Source organism: Oryzias latipes, chromosome 2, assembly GCF_053564925.1.
Source record: "Oryzias latipes strain Hd-rR chromosome 2, Olatipes_Hd-rR_3.1".
Classification (NCBI taxonomy): domain Eukaryota; kingdom Metazoa; phylum Chordata; class Actinopteri; order Beloniformes; family Adrianichthyidae; genus Oryzias; species Oryzias latipes.
The window spans coordinates 46,579,511-46,604,058 of NC_136238.1; the positions used below are offsets into that span (position 1 = coordinate 46,579,511).

Below are 24,548 nucleotides of genomic sequence, written 5' to 3' on the forward strand. Positions count from 1 at the left end.
AAATAGTATTCAACATTTCATTTTCAAAAAATTGTTTAGTAAATGTGTAGCGAATTTCGGTTAGATTTATCTAATTTGACAATTAAAGTGGATTAACATAAATGTTTTTTTCATTTTAAAAATGTAACTGCATCATATGACTCACAAATAAAGTAAAAAAACACTTAATGTCTGTTAGTATTGTTCATGGGGCTGTAGCTGTCCTGTAACAGCAAAATCAACGGGAAGCTGCAGGAGACAATCTTCTAAATGTGCTTTTATTACTGTTATGATTATTATTAAGGGCCTGCTCACTCATGATTTTTTTAATCTGTATGGCCAGTGCTTTTTTCTTGGCTGCAAGGACCTGAAAAAAGGGTTAGCATTAGGCTAATACGTGTTAAAAACATTAGCCGTGGAAAGAGTGTTCCTATTGATTTTATGTTTTAAATAGGAGACTCTAGACTTGATGTCTGCTTCTTGTCTTTCAGGGCTCCAGACTGCGACAAAATGGTTGCATTTGCAACCAAAATTTGAGAGTGTGCGACTAAATTTTACATTCAGTGTGCTACCAGTAAATTTGCCTCCCCCACCCTCCGTATATTTCAAACATTAAACGTGGAAGGGGCAGGTCAATGATCAGTGAAATAATCAATGAGATGCGAGCGCACACGCTAACACACACTCATGAGACGCGAGCACACACTGGCGTCTCATTGAGTGATGCCTGTCTGTGAGGCGGCCAATGCGTGTGAGAAGTAGGCCTGGGCGATAAATCGATTAAATGAATTAATGTTTACCATGACTCCTGCTGCTTCATGATCATCTCTGTGCAGAAGACGGGATTTCTTAATTTAATTAAAACCTTAGACCCCAGATATGAGCTGTATTGTTAATCCTTAAAATGGTGCTACTGTCAAGGTGAATGTTTGTCTCCTCTTAGTCTACACTACAAAGTGGGACTGAAAACACAGCTGGGACCTCAAGTAAGGAAGTAACCTTTTTATTGTGGACAAGTGAAAACAAGTGTAGAATAAAAAATTAGACAAAAACAAGACAAAATTATTTAAACAAGTCCAAAAAGGGAGTGAGAAGAAGAAAAATCTTATGCTTAACTTTGATTCCAAGAGTGTGTTTATTTATTTATTATTTATCCCAGAAATGGGGGTTACATTTGTCTTGCATTTGATTAGGGGGGGGGGGGGGGGACATCGGAAATCGAATAAAAAATAAATAAAATCTGAGATTTTATTTTTAGGCCATATCGCCCAGCCCTTGTGAGAAGAATAGGGAAAGCCACTGTAGGTGGCTAAAATGCATGAAGGGGCCTTGAGATAATCGAGCGTGCGTAAACATCTGTGGGAAGGAAACGGAGACAAATATCATCATAACCTGATATGTGCGTCTGAGCTTTGAGCAAGCAAACTATTGATTCGTTCTTCCGACCTGCGGCTGGTGTACCAGGGCCAGAGTGTACAGCAGGGGTCTCAAACTCGCGGCCCGCAGGCTATTTGCGACCTCCAAGATGATATTTTGCGGCCCCCGCCTTAATATGAAAGTTTAATGTTACTGCATTCTGCCAGTTAGTATGAATGACACGTTTTCCTTGTTTTGCGCGTAGCTGACAAACCAACCATTTGGGATTTGGAGGGATTTGAATCTTTTCTGTCTGCAGATCAATGAGCAGGACCCTGTCTTTGGGTTTTAGCTTGAAATGTCGTTTTGGAAATAGAATCTGTCTGAATGTCTGGAATTGGAGACATGGAGACATCAAAGAGGTTTAGATGGATTTTGGGTTTGACAGAGAAATCTGCTGAAAAGAACTGAACTACAAACTTAGAACCACAGACGACAAAACAGATTGGACTTTTTTATCTGCTAACAATTTTCTCTTTGATCTGTTAAGGTTTCCTGTTTGTCGTTAGCTGGAGGGACTAACTAAGATCATCTGATTTGAAGAATGTTGTGGGCTGCACTGACCAACAATGTCTTCTGTCTTTTCAACTGGAAGGGACAGAAGAGACTCTTCCAGGACACGCTGTTGATGAACTGCATGTTTGGAGAGCTTGAAGCTCAAGATAGAACCGTTGTTGAAGTGAACATACCGATAGTGTGGAGATGAAGATCAGAGTCACACTGACCTGCTGACATGTGAGAGCTGGCCACACTTTGGACATGACTTCTGTCCCTCCTCTTCCTCTGATCTCTGTTCTGTGGGTCTGTCTCTTCATCTGTAGTTGATGTTGATTCTGTCTCTTCATCTGTAGTTGATGTTGATTCTTCATGTTGGTTTCCTTCTTCATCCTGACTATCAGTTACATTAAAGCTCTGCTGATTGTTTAGATCTGCTTCACTCTTCTCATCTTCCTCATAAGTAGGAATCTCCATCAAGGTATCAGTCTCCTGCTTCAGATCAAGCTGATCTTCATCCTGATTGATGCAGAGTTCCCCTGGTTCCTCTTTAATCTGTGGAGGCTCTGGTTCCTCCAGTTCCTCTTTAATCTGTGGAGGTTCTGGTTCCTCCTGTTCCACCCTGAAGTTCCTCTGCTGGTTGCAGAGATCTTCCTCTTCAGTCATCCAATGCTGGGGGAGGCCTGCAGGAACACAAACACAACAAGGAGCCTTTTATACGTTTCCAAGAGTTATGGGTTTCATCAAACATCAATAAACTCTGTGATCATTGGAGAAAATGTCTAAGGAGTCTGGAGGACCACAAGAGACTCATTGAAATAATACATATAGACGCCATTAAATAATTAAATAAATGTGACATTAATTCTTTAAAATTTGAAATAAATAGCAAATATATCATTAAAAGTGTCAATATTTAATTTAAATTAAATGTTAAATGATTTACACAGGTCACATTTAAAGTTCTTCTATTATTCTGTATTAGGGGTGTCACGATTTCGACTTTAAATCGAAATCGATCGAAATTAAGTCACAGTCTCGAACTTCGAATAAAAAAATGGAATTGTCGATGCTGCCACGCCCCCATGCTGCATCTGGTTACTTGCCAAGCGGAAAAAAACATGTGTTGAAGTGCTGTGAGTCTAATTGTTAATAAAGTTTTTAAAAAAAGAAGTGCTGCAAGTCAACCTTCTTTAACAGCCACTCAAAAGATAGCATGGAGACCCATCGACAGAACTCGAATCCCCTCGTCTTTCACGGAAGTCGCTGTTGTGGAAGTATTTTGGATTTCCATTGAGTTATGTTGACAACGTTGATTAAAAAATAATACTATATCAGTAAAATAGACATAACACTGTTTCAGGAATTTTCATAGCAAAATTTCATCAAGTATCAAAAGTTAAAAATATGTGCAAAATTATGTTACATTAGGAAAAATCATGAATCAACTTATCAAATTATCAAATGAAGTAATATCAATAAAAGTCAATCAATTTAACCATTTTCATTAATTGATTAATTATTTTTTTTATTATTTTTTGTATTTTTATTTATTTATTTATTCATTTATTTTTTTACATATTTTAATGATAAAGTAATGCTGTGAAGTAAAATAAAAGGGTCCATAATCTGTCGATTGTCCAAGGTTGGCATTTCTTCTTCTGCTGAATAACAGCTGTTCTTCTGGGTTTAAACAGAGTTTCTAGTTCTCTTCCATGTTATGTCTGCAGACATTAGATTCAGGTCCATATCCTTCTTCAGCTGATATCAGCGGCGCCGAGTTGTGGTCAACTTGTCTGCAGTTCAGAAGTCTCCGCTGAGTAATCAGGTCACTTCAGATTTTTGGAGAAAATGAGGAATCCAGGCGTCATATTTCTTGAAATTATTTGGCTCTTTGGTTTATTACTCCATTTTGTTTCAGACGACCGAAATAAGACACTTCTCAAAGTCCTTCATGGTGTTCACAACCAGAACCTTGGACCGGTCAGGTGGGCCGAGTGGTTTGACGTAAATCCTGCAGCCTTTAACCCAAGTGTTCTCAATCTGCTTCTGCTTCCTGAGAAGCCGTGCATGTTTTGAGATTTCAGCATTCCTTCTGGTCAGATGGTCGTTCAGATAAACAGCTGATCCTTTCCGATTTTTACGTTGATTCATCAGAGCTAGCTTGTGTTTTTGATTCACAAACCTGATGAGGATCGCTGGTTTATCCGTCTCCTTTCTCCTGGGGAGCAGGTGGCAGGTCTCCATGGTATTGAGATCCAGGGAAATCCCTTTAGATGTGAGAAATGAATGTATTTGCTGCTCCAGAGTCTCTCCACCGCTCTAAGTTTAAGAGGGACTGTCAGCGCTATTAGCATTAGCAGTGCTAGCTCCAGCTGCATTTAGCTTCGCTCCAGGTTTGATGGGTACTCCAGTGAGAATGACATTATTCATCCTTACTTGTTGTTCCACATCATCCAGTCTTTTCTCCAGAATGTCGACCCGGTTTTCTCTTTGCTTGTTTTTAACCTGAAATCTTTGAAATTCTTCCATTAGCTCTAAGAGCTGAGTTTTTACTGTTGGTGTTGCACAAAATTAGGAAAATGCCAAATATTTTTGAAGTAATCCCAGAGATGAGTTCTATGGTTACGTTTTTAATGTTTTATAAGAGCTAAAGGTGATCATACCTCAGGGCTCGACATAGCCGTTTGTCCGCTGGCCCGGTCCTGTTTTTCGAGCAGTACGGACCTCAAGATTTTATTTTTCAAAAACTACTGGCCCTGTGGGCCAGTGCAAATTTCTGGGCTATGTCAACCCCTGTATCTCCAGGCTTTGTTATGCGGCATGTTCATATTTGTATAATTATGACAATGTATTTTTATGGAGAGCAAAATATTATATGTTATTTAAGGTTTAACTTGATTTCTTCTGGATTGATATTCCTTTCTGTTTTTATTCATTTTCAGTTCAGTTTAAAAGTTTAGTTTTAGTGTTTTCAGTAAATGTTTCTTGTTCGGCCCAAAACCCAAAGCGTGTTTTGGATTTAGGCCGCCTGTGTGACGGAGTTTGACACCCATGTAGTTTATAAAATTATGATTTTTTTTGTGTAAAATGGAAAAATAAAGATAAAAAAAACACAAAAGGAAGTCATCAAATTTCTATATGTGCGGGAAGAGAGGGGGTTCCTCGCCCGGGTAGTAAGTTAATGTAGAACCACCACTGAGTGACAGACGGGTCCCCAAAAAGAAAAGCATGAAGCTCAAAGGTCTTCTCTGTTTGTGTGATGAAGGTGACATACCTATGTGGTGGAGCTGCAGCTGTGGTTTCCAGATGACATCCAGCAGTCTGCGCTGACGACAGAGCTCCTCCTCGTACTGGACGATGGTTCCTTCACAGAGTCTGCAGATTTCTTCAGCAGCTGCAGCTAGTCGCTCGCTGATCAACTCTCTCAGAGACTGAAGGGAAGACACGGTTCCTGCTCCCATCTTTAGCTCCAACTGAACCCTCAAAACTGGTTCCGCCGGTTCCAATCTGAAGTTCCTTTGTGGGTTGCAGAGACTGACCTCTTCAGTCAGCCAATGCTGGGGGAGGCCTGCAAAAACAAAAGAAGACGCCTTTTTTATGTTTTGAGGAATGTATTGTAAAAACGCCAATACAAATGTAATAGTCTCTTTCAGGATATTTGGAGGAGGAGCCCCTGAAGGACCATTGTTTGTAACGTAAACTTCCTTGTAAGGGTGTCATGAAGTGGTTTAAATAAAAAGTTCTTTCTGTATCCCAGCTTTACAAAAGGCCCCAACTACCTCCCCCCTACGAGAAGAGCTGTCAGTCCATAACCTGCTGAATGGAAATAAATCAATTTTCTTAATCCTTTTAAGAATATGAAATTGCAAATTAAAGTTGTGAGTGGCGTTGTATTGCCCGCGCTACCTGCCCTCACCGCCCACCTCTATGCTCCACCAGCCCTCACTACCTGCATCTATGCCCAATTGTCGTCCTCGCCGCCTGAGTCTAGGCACCACCGCCACTCTTAGCACCCACCTTTGACCAAACCCCGCTTCCTGAGCAGCCACTACGCACATTTAACTCCTCCTTCTCAACTAACTCAGAAGCCCTCATTGATTAAGATACTAACTATGCTGACTATGCTAGTTATGCTAACATGGCTACAAGTGCTAGCATAGCTATCAGCATCATAAACTGACTCAGAAAAACTCTTTGAAAAATAAAGGAGTAATATGAGTGTGCCCCTTTAGCGAGCTCACTACACGTTCAAAATCTACAACTTAGTAGTTTACAACAGTAGCTTGCCATTGATGCCCAAAAAAGTTACGAGACAATCAATAAAAATCCCAACGACAAGTTCTTGTAAGTATCTGATACTAAAGGTGCTGTTTTTAAAAATCAAAGATGGCGGCTTCTTCCTGAGGTCAAAGTTCGACAAAACTCCTGAGGTGTTTGAAGACTGAAATTAGCGGAATGTGTGTGAAATTTAATGGAAATCAGTCTAGAAAAATTAATTTTCCTAAAAACCGTGAATTATTAAATCGTAGATTTTGGCACACAATGTCTGCCAAACTATAGGTTGTGTGCAAAATTGTTTCTTGTGGTTTTTACCATAAAAGAGAATAACAGTAGGGACCGCAAAGCGTGTCACTGTGCATACCGTTCGCGCATGTTCAGTCTGCCATTGAAAAACTTGGTTTCCGCATTGAAAAGTTTATGTAGTTAATATATGCATCGCGGTGCATTTTGGAATAGCGTCTACTTAAGCTTTCATTCAGAAAAGTAAAGTGTATTTACTGGACATTTTTGTGATCCAACCGCAGCTTTTTTTCTGATTTTGGGTCGATCTCCCAGCGTCATGAAACTTACAAGGTGATTAAAATCTCCCAAAGCCCACCCTAAACATTGAGAAAACCCCCAGAATTCGATTTTACAGACTCAATTCTCTATAGAAACATCTAAAAGAATTATGTTAATAATCGACAATGAGCAATCATTTGCTAAAAGAGGCACATTGTTATTTTTCTCACTTGTACAGTAAAACTGTATTACAAGAGCAAAGTTAAACTGATCACTGATTTAAGAGAGTTGTCAGAAAATATCTAGAAAAACACTTTTTTTTTATTAAGGGTTACCTGTTAATGTAGGTAAAAATGTTTGCTATTTACAATTTTTGTGCTATTTAATTTAACCGTGTGAAAGTACAGGCAGAATGTGATGACATTTTTTAATAAAATCCCATGTTCTGATTCCACCATGGTTTTTAAAAAGTTATGTATCAAAGCAAAAATACACCCACAAAGTAATTATTTATGCAACAACACAATGCCATTATTCCCAGTTACTTCAGATCTAACTTATTACTTTTAATCTTAGTGACACTTTTCTGTGAGTGGCATGTTTTGTCTGGACTCAAGAATCAACAAGACTCTTTCAACTTCTCCCTGCCAGGTGTGGTAGTGGCTTCATCTTCTCAAAGATTTTAAGGTAATATTTAAAGAAGAAATAGCAAATATAAGAAAACTGTTGAAAGTTTTTTTTCTTGATTTGAGCCATTTTTGAAGGAATGTTAGTCTTTTTTCAGATGGCTTCATCAGGGCTGCATGTAGATCTATCAGAGGGAATCTTAGCAGCACTCAAGTCAGAGCAAACTGTCAGAGCTCCAAGGCAGATCTTCAATAGGAACATATGTCAACTAAGCCAACTGAAAAAGAAAGGGTTGACATCTTCAAACAAAGATGCCCTCAGGTGGATGAGATGTTTAATCCCAGAAAATGCACCAGATATTACAGAGAAAAACTTGGACAGGAAGTGGAAGAGACTCCTTTGTGAAAAAGAAGATTTTGGGAAAAACAGCAATCTTGATGAATGGAATTTGAGACCATACATTCGTCCAAATGTTCTTGGCCAGCGGTCAACAGAAAGGAATAATTCTTTACATACTGTACCTAACCGGGAATATTTGATCCTTGATGATTCAATAAGCAGCTGAAAAAGGAGAGACAATCCCCCAACAAAACCAAACACGCAGAACGACACAGTGAAAATATCAAGGAGTTACGTTCAGAAAAAAAGCATCTTGAAACTGAAAATGAGTCTCTCACAGAAAAGCTAGAAGAAGAAAAAATGCTGTAAAAAGGTTATCATTGGAGTCTAGCAGATTAAAATCAAAGATAGCACGCTTCCAATTTGAAGCAGAAGAAAAGGAGCAATGTGAGGGATGACATGAACTGTCAGACAAGTTAAAAGGTATTTTGGAGGAAAATAAACAGCTGAGAGAGGTTCATGCTGTTGGAGTCTTATGTACTGAAGCTCAGTGAACGCACCAGGCAGAGACGCCTAATGGCCTCTGTCATCAAACCTGTTGTTGGGGGTGTGCAACGCCCCGCCCCGCCTCTTAGAAAGTGTGTTCTTTAAAGCCTGATACCGCGGTCGCGTGTGGGCGGAGCTACCAGCTAAAGTTATGGTCTGATCATTACATGGAGCCATGTGTGTATCAATGCATGGTGAACACGGAGAATGTGGAGAGATCAGGTTTATTATTTTGAAGAGTTCTACTTAGTAATCATGTTTCCATGTTTGAGTTCATTAAATCATCCCAGAGAGTCTCTGCTTTAACTCCTGCAGTGAAAGCTGCGTCTGAATCTGACGCCGTATTTCCATCTCTGACAGAGTTTGAAGCCAAAGCCCCTCCCACGACTCTCTAGCTGTTCACCTGTTTATATCCTCTGGAGCTGAGAGTTTTTCCCCCGCGTAAAATACGAGAGCACAAAAAACGGTCATTAGAGGAGAAGCTAAAAAAAGTATTTTTCCGTCAGGAAAAAATGGATTCATAGATTTTCAGCTCTGTTGAACCATTACAATGTTATTTTTTCCTCCATAAATTCAAATGACTTTGACCTGCGTCTTTACCAGCTGGTTCAGCGCTTCAGGCTGTGTGTCTGCGTGCGGACTCACGCACACACGGGAGGATCATTAAAGACTGTCACATTTTACAGCAAGAAGCAGAATCCCATCCCTCTGAGCTGTCACTCAAAAGTCATCAAGTCTACGCGTCAGTGAGCTGCTGCTGAATGGAGAGACATGAAAAAAGAAGAGTTTTCTTCTCTTTCACCGTTTCAGAGCAAAGCTGCAGGCTGACCGTAAAACTCTCCGTAAATCTAAACCGAAGGCAGAACCTCCTCCAAAACCATCAGAACCTGAAATGCCAAACATCACTCTATCAGAACCTCCCTGAGCCGAGGAGAACCCACTTTCCCTAAGAACATCTGGGAACGTGTGACCTTCAGTGAACAACATATTAGTGAAAATAGATTTAATAATTACACATTACACAAAAGAGGAATGCATGAAAAGATGAGGCTGGAGGGGCATGAATCTCTGTAATAATATCATTACAAATACGTGGATTTTTCCTGCAGGACGGGAGACGACACAAAATCAATGCATCTCTGTTACTGTGCGGGAATAAATCCTCAGAGTTTTGCGGGTGCAGGCGGGATGAAGACAATAGTCCTGTGCAGGACTCCACTTGTCACCCCTCCACTGTGGTCTAACAGAAGGAGATGGACACATCCTTGACCTGAACACCTACTACAAAAGTTTGGTGGATTTCCTTGGAGAGTACTCTGAGAATGAAGACTCTCTCTTCGTCTTCATGCAGGAGGAACGTCTGTTTCCAGACCACCTCATTGAAAAGGAGGAAGTTTTTCCATCTCTCACCAAGAAAAGTGATTATGATGAACTTTGTGGTCAGTTGCTCCAACCAGTACTGCTGGCCCTCAAAACTTATTTGGAAAAGTCTGTCAAGGAACATCTCCCTGGGGGGAAATTTGGGATGCAGGAGAGCATGTGAGAAGATGAACTAAAGCAGCTCCAAAACACAACAAGGATCCAGAAAGGATATTCAGTGTGTTAGACTATCTTGTTCACCATAGGCCTAATGCATCAGCTGTTACAAATGAAGCATATCTGATGTCTTCCTACAATAAGACATCAGAGTGGATGTCTCAGTTATCTCCTGAAAAGCTGGAACAACTACTAGGTGATGTAAGAAAAAGAAGAAAGGAGCTGGAGGCTAAATCCAAAGTAAGGGAGGCCAGCATCACAGAGAGCCATGAAGAGAAGCAACTAAAAGCAGTGGAGGCTTTGGCAGAAAGCAGGAGAAAACATTTGAAAAGAAGAACAACCTGACTGAAATAATCATTGATGCAGGTCTTTGGCAATCAGAGAAAGATGATAGTAACATGGAGAAGTGTGACGGTGATGCTGAGAGATTCAGAGCTCTAACAAATCAGCTTCATTTCCAGCAGGAAGTGCTGCAGCAGGACCCCAGGGGAAGGAAGGATGTTTTCATTGTTTCCAGAATAGACAGTACAGGGAGAGCTAGAAGTAAGCCATGGACTGAACTTAAAGATAACTTAATGTTTCTCATCCAATCTGCTGTGGCTGCAGGTTCTTCTCAGAGTGTCTCCAAGTGTGCCCAAGAAAAAAGGACCATCCCATCCTTACCAGGTAAAGGAGTACGCCACTCATCTGCAGATGGTGAAGTCTACATTGGAAAAATTATTTCCAAAGTTCCTGGACTTCCATCCTGGTTTAATGTAATTTATGATGGAGATGAAGCTGTGTAGAGCTACAAACTGATGGAAGGAAGTCTGGAGATCATCATCATTGAAAGTTCATGACTGTTGCTGGGTTATTGAGTATTGTGGATGTTTGGATGATGGCTAATGAAACTAAAAAGCAAAGGTTTATTCACTTGAAATGTGTGTGTTTTACTCTCTTAAATTGCCTTAGAGAAGGAAAAAAAATGACTTAAATGTTGAATAAATGTACCAATAAATGAATTACACTAATTATATTAATCAGTTAAAAAATGTTACAAACTTGCTGAAGCACCCTAAGAATGTCCTGTGAAAATTGGAGTGTTTGGAACAAAAATAGGGAGGAAGATGTGATATCTAGAAGAAGAAAAAACATTTTTGCTTATTTTAATGTTTTGTTCCTGTAATTACCAAGTGTTCCCATTGTTTTCTATTCACAAAACAATAGAAATCATTAAGACTTAAAATGTTAATAACTTGTTTAATTTTAAGTCTATTGAGCTAATTTTATTTGTTATTTTGTTCAGAATTGTTCTATCATGTGTGGTCACATTTTTTCTGACTGGGTCTTAAAATATTTTGTCTTGTGGTCCAACTGTGTTAGGAAAAGGTCAAACCCCTGATATCCACTAAAGAAACCTGAGGGAATCAGCTGCTGAAAAAGACTCAATAAAACCCAAATCTGAAGGAGAAATCAGTGAGAGATGAACTAAGAGCTTCTCTGTTTCTGTGATGAAGGTGACATACCTATGTGGTGGAGCTGCAGCTGTGGTTTCCAGATGACATCCAGCAGTCTGCGCTGACGACAGAGCTCCTCCTCGTACTGGACGATGGTTCCTTCACAGAGTCTGCAGATTTCTTCAGCAGCAGCAGCTAGTCGCTCGCTGATCAACTCTCTCAGAGACTGAAGGGAAGACATGGTTCCTGCTCCGATCTTCAGCTCCAACTCCCACAAACACCGCCGTCCTCTTCACTGCAGCTCCGATCGATCATCTGCTAGTCTCACAATCACAGCAATCCACGTTGTCTTTCCGTTCAACACTTCTTCACTCATTTACGACACTTTGGAAAATGCTGAGAGTTCCCACACGAACCACGTATCGTCCTTTCTGTCCAAAAACCTCACAAACGTCCCAACAAAACACCACCGACCTCTGAACACAAGCTAACGCTGTTAGCCTGCTAACAAGCTAACGCTGCTAGCGCCTCGTGCTGTTCTTCTTTGTTTGGCTAACAGCGTCATGGTGCTTTAGCGCCACCAGCTGGTCTGGAGTGTTATCTGTCGCTCACATAATGATGTCGATGGCGGCATGAAATCGCTTCTTTTTCACCCTTACTGGCAAATAAAAGAAAAAGTGGCAGTTTTCATTAAACAAAACTATTCTGTCAATAATCTTTTTCGACCAGAAAAAGAGCAACCTAAATGGAGACGTGGGAACGGGACGTGCCTTCCGGTTCCGGCTAATGATGTTAGTCGCCATTTTGTCGTCTGCAGCCAGGTTTTTTTTTTAACTTTATTAACAATTGAGGTAACATACATTAAATACGAACAATAACCATGTAATCAACATTGCCAAATAAAACATATTAACATAGAAAATAAAGAATAAAGGAAATAAAAACAAAAAGATAATGAACATAGGACACAAATAAATAAAAGCAAATAAGTAAAATAAAAATAAAAGAACATAGAACCAATCTATATGGTCTAATACTGGTTAGGGGTACTCATGAAGTTTGTATTTCTGAACAAAACTAATCAATTTCAAGCCATTCTTCTTTTTCATGTAATGCAGTGATTGAAAGTAAAAATAGTGCTCTTTATGAAATGTTATAAAAAGTGGTTTGGTCTTCAAATATGTATTTTTGTGTATATAAAACTTTCCTTGCAATATAAGGATATTAAGAACAGTATTTTCTGGCTTATTATGCGATACCACACGCAATAAAAGATTTTTTGCATGAAAATGCAATTTTGGAAGAATGCCAAAAACAGAAATGTCTGCAGCCAGGTCTTCTTGGGCTTATTTAACCGAAAGAAAAAGAAGAGTAATATATTTCCTGGACAACACAGGTCCTCACGAACGGAAATATGCAATAATCTGAAAATTATGACCTAAACTATTAGTAGGAAAAGTGAAATCACCTCCTTTCAGGGTTTTTGGAAAAAAATAGTTTAAATATTATATTATATATGAATATATCAAACAAATTTTCCACGTATGGGATCAATAAAGTAATTCTGATTCTGATCATCCATCTGATTTACTTTCTGCATTGACTTTGTTTATTTTAAGTGTCATCAAATTTTGAACAATTTTAAAATTAAAAACATAATAATAGAGGTGGATCTTTACTTCTGACAAACATTGTTCTCTTTTTCCTTTTGTTTGATCCTACTACCAAATTAAAATAAATAATAATTATTAATAAAGCATTATTTTGTTTGTTTAAGCCACAATGTTTTTCCTTTTTTAAATCAGTACATTTTTTTAGCTGTACCCTTTATACATGTAAACACCATAAATGCTCACATGTGAAAGAGGAAAACTAATTAGGATTAATAAATAATAATAACTATAATATAATAAAACATTAGAACCAAAGAAAGTGGTCTGAGAAGAAGCAGCTCTGAAGCTCTGCAGCTGACGGTGCAGCTTCAGGACTCATGAGGAGGAGCACACTGCAGCGCCTCCTGCTGGAGCATCAGAGAGTCTGCAGACAGAAGATCCTTCCAACAGCAAAGAGGTCTGCAGGAGCTCTTTCCACCACCAGCAACAACCGGAACCAAGCAGGACCTACAAGAAGTTCAGCCACTAAACTCCTACAACTCTGTCATTTCCTTTCAGAAGCTCTGAGCTCCGTCTGAGTCTGCAGAGATGCTGAGCTGCTCAGCTGCTGCAGCTCCCACAGTCACATGAAGGTCTGCAGCTGCAGCAGGAAGTCCAGATGTTTGCAGCTGCTGCAGCTCCCACAGTCACGTGAAGGTCTGCAGCTGCAGCAGGAAGTCCAGATGTTCCCACAGTCACGTGACTTTGGAAGTCTTAGCTCCTCCTCCTCACCATCACTGTGACTGTTGACGTCTTCCAACTCCTCCAGAAAGCTGTTTTCTGATGAAGCTCTAACATCTCCTCCCTGTTGCTGCTTTCAGTCCAAACTCACTCTGTTCATGTCAATTCACTCCAGAGAAAATCCTTTTTCTGGGAAGAATTGGCTCCAAGTTTTCCTCCAACTAAGAATCTGCAAACCCAGATGAGAACTCCCAGCAGGAAAAGAATTCATCTGCAGGAAACTAGAAAAAGGCCTTTTTGTGGGAGGAAACCATTCCAGATCTTTACAAACACCACAAATCCCAACTTTTCCTCCACTTAGCCTGAGTTTGGGTTCCAGGAAGCGGTGTGTGTTCAAGCTCCGCCCCCAGCATGAAACCCCTCCTCCAACATGAGGCCACTGGGGAATTCTGAATGAACCTTTACATTCCCATAGCAAAGCAAAACTGAAGATGAGATCTCGTTTCTGTCACATTTACGTCTCCTAGACGTAAATGAGAACTGTTTGAGACTAAACTGCTTTTCTCATTCTTCTCAAACATTTCTCCTGAGAAATAAGTCTCACAGTGAGCACTGTTTGAGATCTCAAAATTCTCTCACAACTGTCTCTTCTCCAGATCTCAATTAAGAGAAAAATGAGCCATATTATGTTGCGCTCAAGTATGTCTCAATTTGATATCCTTACTTCCAATTCCTATCTCAGTTACGTCTCAGTGAAAGACATAAATGGTTCTGTCTCTCGTTGCTCCATAATTTAGATCTTGTTTTAGCCTTTTTTTTATTGTCTCAGCAAAAGGAAAAATGAGAGTAGTACAAGCCCTAAAATGAATCTCATGATGACACCATTACAGTTCATTTCTAGAAAATAATATTTTTTAATTTATTTTATGTTCAACTTAAAAAAGTTGTTTATTGCTTACACATTTATATAACTCAAATACAATTTCAAGAGAAAAAAAGTTAAATCGTTAAGACAGTCATGTCCTCAAAAGACATATTTTTGAAACTTTTTAAAAAACATGAAATTTCAAGACAACGTTGCAGTGTCGATTTAAAAAACTTTTCTTTGACTGCTTAGATAAACATGAATGAACAAGAATGTATGTTGGGTTAATGATGATGCGCTATTTTTGTTCGAGCTGTTACCATTCTGACAAGGTTAATAAAAGCCAATAAAAGCCCTGCAGGATCTCCAGCTTCTGGAAATGAACCCAAACGGCTCTGGCTCTGTGAGTTTTAAAACAGGGTCAATTATTCGCGGACTTTCGTTATTCGCGGGGGGGGGGGGGGGGGGGGGGACGTAACCCCCGCGAATACGGGGGGATTACTGTATACGCACACTTATATGTTGGTGGGTATAAAAGTTTAACACATTGATGTCTGAACTAAGTAAAGGACATTAGGGATCAAATTTGGATCACCTTAAAGTGAACAAAAAATAGATTGTACATTTGAAACAAACAAATAAAATACACAAATAAAAATAATCAAATAAATTAATCAACTTTAGGGTGGTACAGATTTATGGGGTTCAGTTTGAGTTACTTTATCTTTAAAAATCCCCCTTCATGCAGCCTTACAAGCTGAAAATATTTCCTTTTTTCTTGATTTTAGTCTGCATCATATTGAACAAACAGAAGCCTGGAGTAACGCGATTTGAATTTTAAACTGTATCACAGCCTCACTTGACACAGATTTCTGATTGGTTGATCACAGTGGGAGGGAAAACTCAGTAGTTGACGTCACCAACGGGCCGGAATCTGCAAGCGGGAGAAGTGCAGAGAACGAGAGACTTTTGACGAGCGCTTGTCGTATTTTTTCTGCGTTTTTAAAATCCGTGGGATGAATCTCCAACATTTTTTTTTACTTGTCTGGAAAGGATTCAAGTAAAATCTTTGAAGTTTGAACGGTAAGTTTGCGATTTCTTTCCTCCAACTCTCAACTCAGTGCTAAAGGTGTTTTAAGCTAGCTTCGCCAGTACTGCAGTCTGGGCTACTCGCGGTGGCTTTGGCTGTATAAGTAATTATTACATTTTAAAAAGGATAACGTGTGCTTTTTGTAATAAAAAAAATAGACACATTGTATATTATTTGCAGTGTAGAGTCTTGGGATGAGCCTCGATATTTTTCCAAACGCATGGCCATGGCATGAGTGCTAAGTAAATAACTGTCTGTTGGAAGACATTTTGCTCTTCAGTTAAGGGTCTGCAGGGTTCATCCCATTCACAGTGTGACGACACCACAGACCATTTCCATTATTGCAAACTTCAAAATGTGCAGTTTCACTGTATGTTCAATTTTTACGCTGTAAAAAGCTTTTATCTTGTTTAAAAGATCATCTTGCAGACGTTTGGCCTGTCATGTCATCTTTTGAAACTTTTTATGGACATGTGTTTAAAGTAAAGTCATCATTAACTGCTCACATGTCTAGAAAGAAAGCATAATCTGAAAATGTAAGTATGCATATTAGGGAAACATGTTCTCAGCCCTCTGTCAGTGGTTGAGATGTTTAGAGAGCACAGATGTAGCTAAGCCAACAAATGTCAACACTGATAATGTACGAGGATTTTAGTGAATCATATTTAAAAACCTTTCCAGATCTTATTTTGTGCTGTATAATTATAAAATGTGTGTACATGTTTTTTTCCCTTTCTGATTCAAGGTGATCTAAATTCTTTACTCGTGAATCAAAACCCATGTTCCTCCACACCATTATGGAGGTCCTACCAGAGCCACAGAAGACATCCTGGAAGAACACTTGCAGTCCATTGGAATAAATGGAGTTGTATGAGGATCTACGATTCATAGAAGAGGCTGACTTGCTGCCAGCTTTGAGACCTGTTCAAGCCCGGAAACGTCTTGCTTTCTGGAAATTGAAATGTGAGTCTCAAACATTACAAATGAGTTTTTGTAATGCACGGAAGTGGATATGAATATGAATGGGTAACACACTGACAGTACAGTGTAAACTTAACACACTTATACTGTTTGTTTGTTTTTTGTTGCAGACCAAACGCCAGAGAAGAGCACATCGTCATCTGTTGAGACCTCACCAACACAATCATCATCACTTTTGTTATAGTCACCGAGGAGTTCGTCAGCCACATCTTCCAGAAGCCGAGGACTGTACGTACATTGACTGGGAGGACAGCTTTGAAATAACATGGTTTAAGTTTTCTGAGGAATTTCTGCAGAGGGGAAAGAGACCTGGCCCAAGAATAAGGAAGGAAATGGTTTGCAGTCTTGTTGCAGAAATGATGAAAGCAAGAAGTTTTTCCAAACTCTAAAAGGCTGCAGATGATGCGGGGAGAGCAGAGTGGCTGCTCAGAAGAGATGAGATGTTAAAGAGATGCACTTTCTTCTGCTCTGCTACTTTAATGAGGAGGATGCCATGTTCTTGTAGAAGATGCAGACGAGGTCCAGCTGCAGCAGGTGCCGTTGACTCCAACTGTTATTGTATGTGGTAAGTAAAGTTTCAAATGTTAAATTATTCTAAAGGTTTTGTCTTTGTATGCTGTACATGAGTGACATGTTTACTTCATCCATTGTTCTGTCTTTAGGACAGTCTTGCTTTTCCCCACGGAGGTTCATGCTGAGTTGGAACCGCTCCATTGTACACAACAACATTGCAGCACTGTGCCTGATGTTCAGAAGCTACTTCTGCTTTAACAGTCATTATCCAACTGAGCTGGCTTCAACCCTGGAGTTTCTGCAAAGGTACATATTTATGAGTGCTGCCCTGCGATTCATTTTTGGGTGTGTTAGTTAATCATGACCTGCAGTTAATTATTCTAATTAGTCTTGTTTTAATCTAACTCAGGGCTGGTCATCCCTGGTCCTTGAGATCTACCAGCCTGCTTGGTTTCCAACTCTCACTGAATTGCTTGGTGCTGATTACCTGGACCAGGTGTGTTCATCCAGTCAGAATGTGGAGACATCTGGTTGAGCTGATCAACAGCTAGCAGGGCTTGGAGATCTGGAAAACAGTCAGGGTGATAGATCCCAAGGACCAGGAATGAGCAGCCCTGGCTAACCTAAAATTTAGCTGTGAAAAATCCTTATTTTGGGGTAATTTGATTTAAATAGCAAGATTGTGTCACAGTAAAAGAAATATAAAATACAATTTAAAGGGTGGCTTTATGAAGTTTTCTTAGTATAACAGACTTATTTCCAACCTTTACTTTTGTAACACTAAGGGAAAATTCTTCAGTCTCAAACAGAACAAAGACGTAAGCCAAAGTGCTCTAATTTAAAAAACTAATGGAAATATTCTGAACAATCCAAAAAATATTGACCATAAACTTCTCAATTATACAATATTTGTGTTGAAATACCTTCTTCCACAGTTTGCAGTCTGACACGATCAGCCCTCAGCGTCCCAATTAAGACAAGGGTATTATTTTTCCCTTGTTAAGAGCCAACCATGCAAAATGTGACTTTTGATCATTTCTTAAATGTTTGATCTGGACTGTATCATGAAAAATGAAATGAAACAGATTTGAACCTTATTTTTTTAATAGTTAATGCCCACAGTATGCTGCATTTAAATTCTTTTAACTGAAACAGATGTCCTCTCAAGCAACGTGTGGCTGCTTTTAGGGATGACAGAAACGTAATCTGAAACTGCTGCTTTTATAAAACTACAGTTTGCTTCTAGCTTGAAGTGTTATCTCTGTTATGTGCGGTCTATTATCAATTTACTCATGCCAGATTTTAATGTTCTTGTCTTACAGCTGATGTCCTGAGATGTGCCACTCTACCTGGTTGGGAACAAATTGAAGAGGCCAAGCTCAAGAAAGCCTTTGTCAGCAAATGTAGGGCCAGAACAGGTTCTAAGGCCACTGCTATGATCTACAGTATGCGGACTGGTTTCTCTTCCATCTTTTTTCTTATTTTTTATCTTAATTTGGTTCATGGATTTGATAGTCTGCAAGTTTCAGAGAATGTTTTTATCAGGTACTTTTTTACGTGGTTACATAATCTTGTTTTTTTTTCCTTGTACCTCAGCAGTGCTGTCAGTGTGTTTGTTGTTTAAAATCTGGAAGTATTCATGACCAGCATGTCAACCAGATTGAGTACGCCACGGTTCATGTACTAAATGCAGTTAATATTTTTTTAAAAGTGTCTAATACTGCTACCACAATTCAAATGCTGTACTGATGATGGTGCTGCCCAAATAAAGTGTAAAGCATTTACATTTCTAGTATTGTTTTTACTGTTACTGTATATCAGTGGTCTCCCATCCTGGTCCTTGAAGGTCACTGTTCTGGATGTTTTAGCTGTTTTCCTGCTCCAACAGATCTGCTGCAGTGGTTGAATTGCCTCCTCAAGTTCTGCAGGAGGTGGTTAATCACCTGTTGATTCACCATCTGCAGGATGGTGGCCCTTGAGGACCAGGATTGGCGACCACTGCTATAAAACTAAATTCTCTTTTCTTTCTCAAATATATCTCAAATATCCTTCTCATTAACGGCTTTGGTAAGACATTCAAGAGAAATGATTAAGACATGAAAGAGACATCAGACAGACAATGATGAGATCTCTTTTAGGACTCATTCTTCTCAGATTTGTCTCATGAGCGTCTTAGATTCGTCTCTCCCACTTCTTAATTATTGCTCAAACCGTTATCTCAACTCAACCTCATTTGTCTCAGTGATGTCTTTTCTCATTATAGCTTAACTCTTGCTCCTAAGGGACCCTTAGGAGCCCGTCTCCATGTCTGGTCCGGCCCGCTGAACAATATCAGAGACCCACCATCAAGACGTGACATTTATTCCCTCCTTCTGTAGTCGGTGTCCCGATCTGAAAGCCTCTAAAATCTGTCAAACAGAACAGAGGACAGTCTTCTCTTGGGGCGGCCGTGGTGCAGCGGTAGGGCGGTCGTCCCATGATCGTAAGGCTGCAGGTTCGATTCCCGCCTTGTACGCCCATGAGTCAAAGTGTCCTTGGGCAAGACACTGAACCCCACCTTGCCTCTGGTGATAGGCGGGCGCCTGTGTTTGACAGGGGAGCGACCACCAGTGTGTGAATGTGTGTGTGACTGGGTGAATGGGTCTGTGACTGTAAAGCGCTTTGTCCTTGTAGGAAGAAAGGCGCTATATAAGTATACGCCATTTACCATTTCTGTGTCTCAGTTCATCTTTCCCGGTTTAGCTCGTTCTTTTAGATCAATTCTGCTGCCTTTTTTAAACAGCACCCTGTTCTGTGTCCTGATTGGCTGGAGACCCTGTCAATCAATCTCCTCAGTCCGTGTCTCCTGTTCAGAAAGACTGAGCTCTTCAGATCAGAAATCTGTGATCGATCATCAGATCTTTGTTTTCATTCTGAGAGGAAAATGTTGGAAATGTTCCTGTCTGTGTGAGAAAAGAGGAGTTTTCCTGCCATAAACGTCTGGAATCAGAATCCGTGGATTTCACCGACTACGGTCATTTTTAGAACATAACTCCTGCAATAAACTCTGTCTGGTGAAAAGGTAACACAGAAATATGATGAACTGCAGCAGAAGACACAGACATGTGCTTCATTCATCATTACTGGATGAGAAACAGACGTTCAGACCACAGCAGCTCCACTAAACATGAGACGTGATGAGCTGCAGCCCTAAAAGATGGGAGAGGATCCACTGTTTAGTGTTTTATTTCATAAATAATGTGATTTATTTTATTAAAAGGATCATGAATGAATGAAACTTTATTCATTTAGCACTTTAAAAGTCCTTGAAGGAACCAAAGAGCTTCACAATAAAGAAATGATCTAAAATGGGAACAAAAGTTTTAAACTAAAAACTCTAGAATGTTCTGGTTTTTCTGATCGCTGCTCTGCTACACTGAGGCCAAAAACTGAAGAGCTCCTTTCACTTTAAGCAAGCAGGAAATAAAACGTGCACGTGCTCAGCTAGCTGATGGTCAGGGCAACTGTTGGCGGGAGAAAGAAAATGTTCTGCAGACAAACTCTGCGGTTTCTGACTGTACAGCAGAGGAAGAGGAGGAAGAGGAGGAAGAGGAGGCGGGAACCTCTGAGGTCTGGGGGCGGGAGGAGCTAAGATGGCGGTCCGTGCGGTCAACTTTTTGTGAGCTGCTACGGTCCGGTCCCAAAATATCCCTTTTGACCTCATTTTCAAACTGCTGAACTAGTTTTGCTTTTTTTTGTATTACTCTCAAGTCTTACCACTGTAAAGAGACAAGAACGAAGTGAGAAAAACAACAACAGCAATATTAAGAGCTCCTAGAATGCCACGGGAAAAGCCTGTATCGGAGAAGCCGACTCCCGCATCCAAAAACCCAGAGATGACAACACATGACCACGAATACGCCATGGAAGTTTCCTCGCTGTCTACTAAAAGGAAAACCCCGGTTACACCCACCAAACCCTCCGTTCCACCTAACAAGGTAGTCGTCTCTAACAAAAGTGATGCCGAGTTGTCAGCATTAACTGCCGCCATCGAAAAACTGACGGCGAGATTTGACGACTTTGACGGTAGACTTCGGGAAAACTCTGTGATTCTGGCTAATCTGACGAAGATCACTGAGGTAAACGCTGCTGATATAAAGGACTGTAAATCCAAAGTGCACAATCTGGGAAAAGAAGTTTCTGTGCTGAGGAAAGAAAATGATGACTTAAGAGAGAGGGTGGTGGAGATGGAGCGATATAAACGGCGCTGGAACCTGAAGTTACAAGGTTTGAAAGAAAAAACCGAGGAAAACACCCGCAAAGAAGTCCTGGAGATCCGGTCAAAGATGGCGCCACAGCACACATCGGTGTTGGAAATGATTGTGGATACAGTACATCGGCTGGGGAGGAAAGAAACCGGGAGGCACCGGCAAATCATCATCCAGTTCTCCATGAGGCACTACCGCGACATCTTCTGGAAGGTTTCTAAGGATGCAAGGGTTTGTCAAGAGATGGGGATCTTCTTCAAGCAGGATTTCTGCAAAGCGGACCGAGAAGCAAGAGCTGCTGTCTGGCCCAAAATGGAGAAAGCGAGAGCTGCGGTACAGAACGTGTACTACCGGGGCCACATCGGGTACGCTAATGGAGTACGTTTGTCTCCAGACTAGCTGTGTTTTTTTATTCTTCTTTACTAGTTTGGAGTTAACTACCATAAATGCTTTGTTCTTAAAGCATAAACCTCATTTGCTCCGTTTTTTCCACACCTTAAGTTCACAGAGGAAAGTGAAACTCTGTTGTTGTTAACTTGAAAGTTATAAGTTCTAAAGTATTTTTTCTAAAAGTTTGAGGTCTAGTTCTGCATTACAATGTTATTTGGGATCTGAATTCCAACCGCTCACTTTCACCTTCAGTAACTAGCTAAGTAAGTAACTTTTTGTTCATTTTTGTGTTATTGTTTTTTTTTGTATTTCATGTCTAATTTTAACTTTGTTTCTTTAAATGTTAGGGGTTTACGAGACAATGTAAAAAGAAAATCTATGTTCCTATTCTGTAAAAATGTGAAAGCCAGCTGCATTGTACTGCAGGAAACTCATTCTGTTAAAGCAGACCAACAGTTTTGGTCTAATCAATGGGGAGACAAAATCCTATTCTGTCACGGTACAAACAAATCTTCTGGAGTTGCTTTGCTCTTTAAAAACTGTTCGTTCAAAGTGATTACCCATATCTCTGATGATGACGGCCACTGGCTCATCTGTGTTCTTAAAACTGATGATGGTTTTCTGATCCTTTGCAATGTCTATGGCTATAATATTCCTAGTCAAAACAAGTTATTATTAACAGAAATTGCAAAACATGTCAAACTTCTCAATCATAAGTACTGTACAAATAATGTAGTAATTGGTGGTGATTATAACATGGTTCTAGATGAATGGCTGGATAGAGTACCCTCAAAGTTCAATACCCATCATATTAATCCAACTTTACGGGACTTTTGTCTTGATGTTAATGTTTCTGACCCCTGGAGGATCAAAAATCCTCTCAGACAAACATTCTCTTGGTTCAAGCCTAATGGATCATCAAAATCTCGGATTGACTTCTGGCTAGTCTCAAATAACCTTCTACAAAACAAAATAGACGTTAACATCTCAGCAGCTCCCCTGACTGATCACTGTTTGATTGAACTTAATGTCAGCTCTCAAATCCAAAAATCCTTTGGAAGAGGCTACTGGAAATTTAATTCTTCACTTCTCACTAATGAAACTTTCTGTAATGCTGTTATTGAATTATTAGAAACAATAAATAGTGATTCAACCCTAAAATCTTACACTGATAAGTGGGAATTCTTTAAATTCAAAGTACGTCAAACTGCCATTAAACATAGCAAATTAATTGCAAAACATTATAAGCAAAAAGAAACTGAAATTTTGACTGAGTTAAATCAGATTTGTTCCAAGCCTGTTTTCAACGAGGATGATAAACAACGCAGAAGCATTTTACAGTGTTCTCTTGACGATATTTATATTAAAAAAGCGAAAGGAGCCTTCATCAGATCCCGAGCAAAATGGGTGGAGCTTGGTGAAAAGAGTACTTCTTATTTCTGTAATCTAGAAAAGAAGAGGCAAGAGAAGAATGCTATAAAGAAACTTCATATTAATAATCAATTATGCTCTGATCCTCAAATGATCTCTAAAGAAATAAGTTCATTTTATAGTAATTTGTACTCGTCATCTTATTCCGAATCCCACAATAATACTTTTTTCCAGACAATTAAAGATTTCATTCCTAAGATTGATGACAATTTTAGAAATTCTTGTGATTCAGAAATAACTTTGCAGGAATTAGAGAAGGCTTTAAGCAGCTCCAAGGATAAAGCTCCAGGATGTGATGGACTGACCAGTAACTTTTATAAATTCTTTTGGCAGCATATCAAAGATTTAATTTTTGAAATGTTTAAAGAAATTATTCAAAATGGGTCTCTAACACATACAATGAAACAGGGTGTAATCACCCTTATTCCCAAGCCGGGTAAAGACCCAACATTTCTAGATAATTTAAGGCCTATAACTCTTTTAAATACTGACTATAAGCTTCTAACACATATATTTGCCAACAGACTCAAATCAGACATAATCTCTAAAACGCAGTCCGGTTTTATTAAAGGTCGCTCAATTCGTAATAACTTACGCCTTGTTCTGGATATGATTGACTATGAACATCTCATAGATACAGACGGTTTTATTTTATTTTTAGATTTTTACAAGGCCTTTGATATGATTGAGCATAATTTCATGTTTCAAACTCTGCAATTCTTTGGTTTTGGTAACAAATTTATTAATACAGTTAAAACTTTTTATTATGAAACCAGCAGTTCTGTTTGTTTACCTCAGGGAACGTCTCACAGATTTAACATCAACAAAGGTAGAAAACAAGGTTGCCCAATTTCACCCCTTCTTTTTATTGCAGCAGCAGAAATGCTGTCTTTGCTCATCAAACATACTGACTTTGGTAAGCTGACAGTTGCAAATGCTGAATTTTCAATAAGCCAACTAGCCGACGATACAACAATTTTCCTTAATAATCTTCATGACATCCCCAAGATTCTTAAAACGATTGACTTCTTTTCAAAAGCTTCAGGCCTCAAATTGAACCTAAACAAATGTGAGATCTTACCCATTAAACCATGTACATTATTGAATGCTTATAATATCCCTATTAAATCCACAGTTAAATACCTCGGAATGCATATAACTAAAAACAAAACAGACTTGGAAAAACTGAATGTTTGGGACAAACTAGAGAAATGTTCGACTCTGCTGAATAACTGGGCACAGAGAGATCTTTCTATTTTTGGTAGAATTCTCCTCACCAAAATTGAAAGCATATCAAGATTCATATATCCCACCTATTCTATAGGTGTCCCTAAACAAGCCATCAAATCTATTAATCAAGTCAATTTTAACTTCATATGGAAAAGGAAAACACATAATAAGGTACGCTGACTAAAAAATATGAAGATGGAGGTCTTCAAGCCATAGACTTTAACAGCCTTAATGGCACCTTAAAAATAAACTGGTTAAAATCATTTATTAGGAATCAAAATAGTATTTGGTTCATTGTTCCTAATAAAA

At 39.4% G+C, this 24,548-nt stretch overlaps 3 protein-coding genes across 8 annotated transcripts in view; 2 read left to right on the top strand and 1 right to left on the bottom strand.

Moving 5' to 3' along the window:
• Positions 1-12,206, bottom strand: part of LOC144989114 (uncharacterized) — a 79,332-nt gene extending 67,126 nt beyond the window's left edge. For 3 of the 4 annotated variants that reach the window (XR_013653268.1, XR_013653269.1, XR_013653270.1), the window contains exon 1: positions 2,121-2,257. Coding sequence is in view for 1 of the 4 variants with exons in the window: in XM_078941154.1 (XP_078797280.1) it covers positions 2,121-2,573; positions 5,168-5,461; positions 11,229-11,400 (919 nt within the window). In the remaining 3 variants the exon portion in view is untranslated. Of the gene's footprint in view, positions 1-2,120; positions 2,574-5,167; positions 5,462-11,228 lie in introns of those variants that run through there. The other variant, XM_078941154.1, reaches the window with a different exon arrangement.
• Positions 1-24,548, top strand: part of LOC144989036 (NLR family CARD domain-containing protein 3-like) — a 228,432-nt gene that overhangs the window by 135,992 nt on the left and 67,892 nt on the right. The gene's annotated exons all lie outside the window — the stretch shown is intronic.
• LOC144989328 (uncharacterized) lies at positions 15,115-22,134 on the top strand. The gene is made up of 5 exons (XM_078941562.1): positions 15,115-15,440; positions 16,193-16,410; positions 16,539-16,993; positions 17,091-17,247; positions 18,264-22,134. The coding sequence occupies exon 5, from the start codon at positions 20,760-20,762 to the stop codon at positions 21,585-21,587; it is 828 nt and encodes a 275-aa protein (XP_078797688.1). The 5' UTR covers positions 15,115-15,440; positions 16,193-16,410; positions 16,539-16,993; positions 17,091-17,247; positions 18,264-20,759; the 3' UTR covers positions 21,588-22,134.